Source organism: Triplophysa dalaica, chromosome 14, assembly GCF_015846415.1.
Source record: "Triplophysa dalaica isolate WHDGS20190420 chromosome 14, ASM1584641v1, whole genome shotgun sequence".
NCBI classification, from domain to species: Eukaryota; Metazoa; Chordata; class Actinopteri; order Cypriniformes; family Nemacheilidae; genus Triplophysa; species Triplophysa dalaica.
The window spans coordinates 12,417,389-12,421,360 of record NC_079555.1 but is presented as its reverse complement, the minus strand read 5'-3'; the positions used below and the strand labels follow the sequence as shown (position 1 = coordinate 12,421,360).

Genomic DNA, 3,972 nt, shown 5'->3' with positions numbered 1-3,972 from the left:
TTTCAAATTGAAACCTGTTGTACATGTATTTGTAAAAAAAAATGCGCTGTATAGTCTAAAGTCTTTTTTATTGTCTGTGGTTACATGTTTGTTTTGCAAACACCACTCAGGGCAGTTCTCAAATTCCGTTGTATAATATATATACAATGGCAATAAAGGCTCTCTATTCTATTTTCCGTTGTAGACATTTAAAATGTCAATATTGCACAAGAGAGTACCAGAACTTTATCGGCACTTCAAGGTCTGATACTAAAACTATCTTATATTCAAGAAAGGTGGCACGTCAACCTGAAAAACATGTGGCAATCTTGCACATGTCCAGCCCTATGAAGGCATCATTACTATAATCATTCATCCATATAAAATATGTCTATAAAGAGACAACTATTACATCAGGTCAGATGCATTTAGCAAGCACAGCTGAGCTCAATGTCGGGGATGCTTATCTTTCTTTGCACACTTCTTATCCGTTACTGTTACGCAAAGGTTGAAAACACTGTTTGTCGAACGATGGAGAACCCTAAATATCCACTGCTATTCAAGGAAGGAGACATAACTATTGGAGGACTGTTTGCAGTCCGAAGTATAGAAACATTACCTTCATTTGAGTTTAGACAAAGACCTCAGCCTCTGTCATGCTCCAGGTTTGTTACCTTAACCGATTTGAGAAACACTACAGCAGATAATGTCTTTGATACTACTATGTTGTATTACTATTTTCTTTTAAATAAAAAATACACTAGATAACACATACATGGATTTTATTATTATCATTATCATACCATTAGGAATTGTTATTTAAGTAGAAGTTGTGTACAATTTTAGTAAAATCAAATATTTTATATATTGTGAACATGTTTAATCTTTTATATTTCGCTTACTAAGTTAATGTTTTCACAGTGTGAATCTAAGAGATTTTCGGATGGCTCAAACTATGACTTTTACTATTGAAGAGATCAACAGAAGTGAAAATCTTCTCCCAAATGTATCTATTGGCTACAGAATCTATGATACCTGTGGTTCAAGACTGTCTTCTATGAGTGCAACTATGTCAGTGATGAATGGACAAGAATTTGCCGCAGAGAACAAATGCAATGGACAGACTCCTATACATGCTATTATCGGAGAAACAGAGTCTTCTGCCACAGTGATTCTGTCCAGAACTACAGGACCTTTTAAAATCCCAGTGGTAAGAAGAAAAAACTGCAAAAGCTTGACACAATTACCATATTAATAAATGTTTTACTGTTTCTAACTTTTTCTTTTCAGATAAGTCACTCAGCAACATGTGAGTGTCTAAGTAATAGGAAAGATTTCCCATCTTTCTTCAGAACTATTTCTAGTGATTATCACCAGAGTAGAGCACTTGCATACATAGTCAAACACTTCGGCTGGTCTTGGGTTGGAGCTGTGAACAGTGACAATGACTATGGAAACAATGGAATGGCCATATTTCTGAATACAGCACAAGAAGAGGGCATTTGTATAGAGTACTCTGTGAAATTTTACCGAACAGAGCATGAAAAACTTAAAAAAGTGGTAAATGTAATAAAACAGAGCACAACCAAAGTGATTGTTGCATTTCTTTCACGTGTTGAGATGGTAAATCTACTCGAGCAGTTAAGTATTCAGAATATAACAGGACTCCAAATGATTGGTGTGGAGGCATGGATAACAGCAAAAAGTTTAATCACCCCAAACAGTTTTCATATACTTGGAGGATCGTTGGGGTTTGCAGTAAGAAAACTTGATATTGAGGGATTTTCTGATTATGTTGTTAAAGCATTCTGGGACACAGCTTTCCCTTGCTCACATGAAGATGGGAATTCATCCCAAGATGCATTAAGTTGCAGCATATATCAGGATTTACTCGGCCTGAAAAAAATCAATGAAGATGTGCCTGAACAAAGATATGCAAGTAATGTCTACAAAGCAGTGTATGCTGTGGCTTATGCGCTACACAGTCTGCTCAAGTGCAAAGAAAAAGAAGGATGTGATAAAGAACTGACAATACAACCACAGCAGGTAAAAAAAAACACTGAAATGAGAGCAAGAGGGAAACCATATTTCTGTTTGTCTATATCATAAAATGTCTTTTCACTAGGTCCTTGAATTTCTAAAAAATGTAAATTTCACTGACAATTTTGGAGATCGTGTGTGGTTTGACAGCTCTGGTGCTGCAGTAGCCCAGTATGAAGTTGTGAACTGGCAGCAGGACTCTGATTCATCAATTCAGTTTAAAGCAGTGGGTTATTATGATGCATCACTGCCCCCTGACCAGCGCTTTGTGCTTAACACTGAAAACATCATCTGGGCAGGAGAACAGCTGCAGGTAAATTACACTATAACGGTTTTGTTAAAACTAGAGGTTGGGGTATTAAATCACTTAAAGACTAATATTTTTATTTTGTATGTAGAAGCCAAAGTCTGTGTGCAGTGAGAGTTGTCCTCCAGGCACTAGGAAGGCTGGACAGAAAGGAAGACCTGTCTGCTGTTATGACTGTATTCCATGTGCAGATGGAGAAATCAGTAATGAGACAGGTAAACTTCAGCCCAAATCAAAGATTCAAAGAAAATTGGTTAGCTGCTCTTTTTGTGTTCTCCTTCTGCTGTTTAGGATGCAGTTGCTTATCAACCGAGTTCATGATTAATATAATTTCTGTTTGTGTCTAACTATAGTGACCACAACTTTCTTTTCAGATTCAAATAACTGCATGCAGTGTCCAGGGGAATACTGGTCTAATACTGAGAAAAATAAATGTGTGTTAAAGACTGTAGAATTTCTGTCATTCACTGAAGTTATGGGTATAGTGTTGGTCTTTTTCTCACTGTTTGGAGTAGGAATATCTGTACTGGTCACAGTTCTGTTTTACAGTAAGAAGGACACCCCCATAGTGAAAGCCAACAACTCAGAGCTGAGCTTCCTGCTGCTCTTCTCATTGACTCTGTGTTTTCTCTGTTCACTTACTTTCATTGGTCGCCCCACTGAGTGGTCTTGTATGTTACGTCACACAGCGTTTGGGATCACTTTTGTCCTCTGTATCTCCTGTGTTCTAGGGAAAACAATAGTTGTGTTAATGGCCTTCAAGGCCAAACTTCCAGGAAGTAATGTCATGAAATGGTTTGGACCTGTACAACAGAGACTCAGTGTTCTTGCCTTTACACTTATACAGATTCTTATCTGTGTGCTTTGGCTAACAATATCTCCACCTTTTCCCTATAAAAATATGAAATATTACAAAGAGAAGATCATTCTTGAGTGTAGTCTGGGTTCTACTGTTGGTTTTTCTGCTGTGTTGTGTTATATTGGTCTACTGGCTCTCTTATGCTTCATTCTCGCTTTTCTGGCTCGGACACTGCCTGATAACTTCAATGAAGCTAAATTCATCACATTCAGTATGCTCATATTCTGTGCTGTTTGGATCACATTTATTCCAGCTTATGTTAGTTCTCCTGGGAAATTTACTGTAGCTGTGGAGATATTTGCCATTTTAGCCTCAAGCTTTGGTTTATTATTCTGTATATTTGCACCTAAATGTTACATCATCCTGTTTAAACCTGAACAAAATACGAAACAACATTTGATGGGAAAAACACAAACTAAATCCTACTGAGGATTAAATTAACATTGACATTTTAACTTAGGAGTTAATTTTGTTAATTATAGGAGAGAAATTATTAATAAAAATCATAATTTTGTAAGTACAAACATTGTAGTTTCCATTTTAAATGATTGATGGTAGCAGTTCAAACAGCGTAAGGGTAAGGCTGTAGATTTGATCAAGAGCTGAAAGCACTTTTAGTCTGTTAGTTTTAGATTCAACAAAATGTACCATTTTGATTAAATGAAGACAAAAATATGTGATTGTAAGAAATTGTATTGTAAGAATAGGTTATATGTTGTGCTATTTTCACTATCTGCAATTGCACAGAATCATCATTTTGTGGCTCTTCCAAAGGCCAAAGGCAAAG

The 3,972-nt window shown here is 36.5% G+C and overlaps 1 protein-coding gene across 1 annotated transcript; it reads left to right on the top strand.

The window, feature by feature from the left end:
• Positions 1-404: 404 nt before the first annotated feature.
• LOC130435560 (extracellular calcium-sensing receptor-like) lies at positions 405-3,614 on the top strand. Its single transcript, XM_056766265.1, has 6 exons — positions 405-644; positions 901-1,189; positions 1,270-2,025; positions 2,105-2,332; positions 2,418-2,541; positions 2,701-3,614. The coding sequence occupies exons 1-6, from the start codon at positions 430-432 to the stop codon at positions 3,612-3,614; spliced, it is 2,526 nt and encodes an 841-aa protein (XP_056622243.1). The 5' UTR covers positions 405-429.
• Positions 3,615-3,972: the final 358 nt, after the last annotated feature.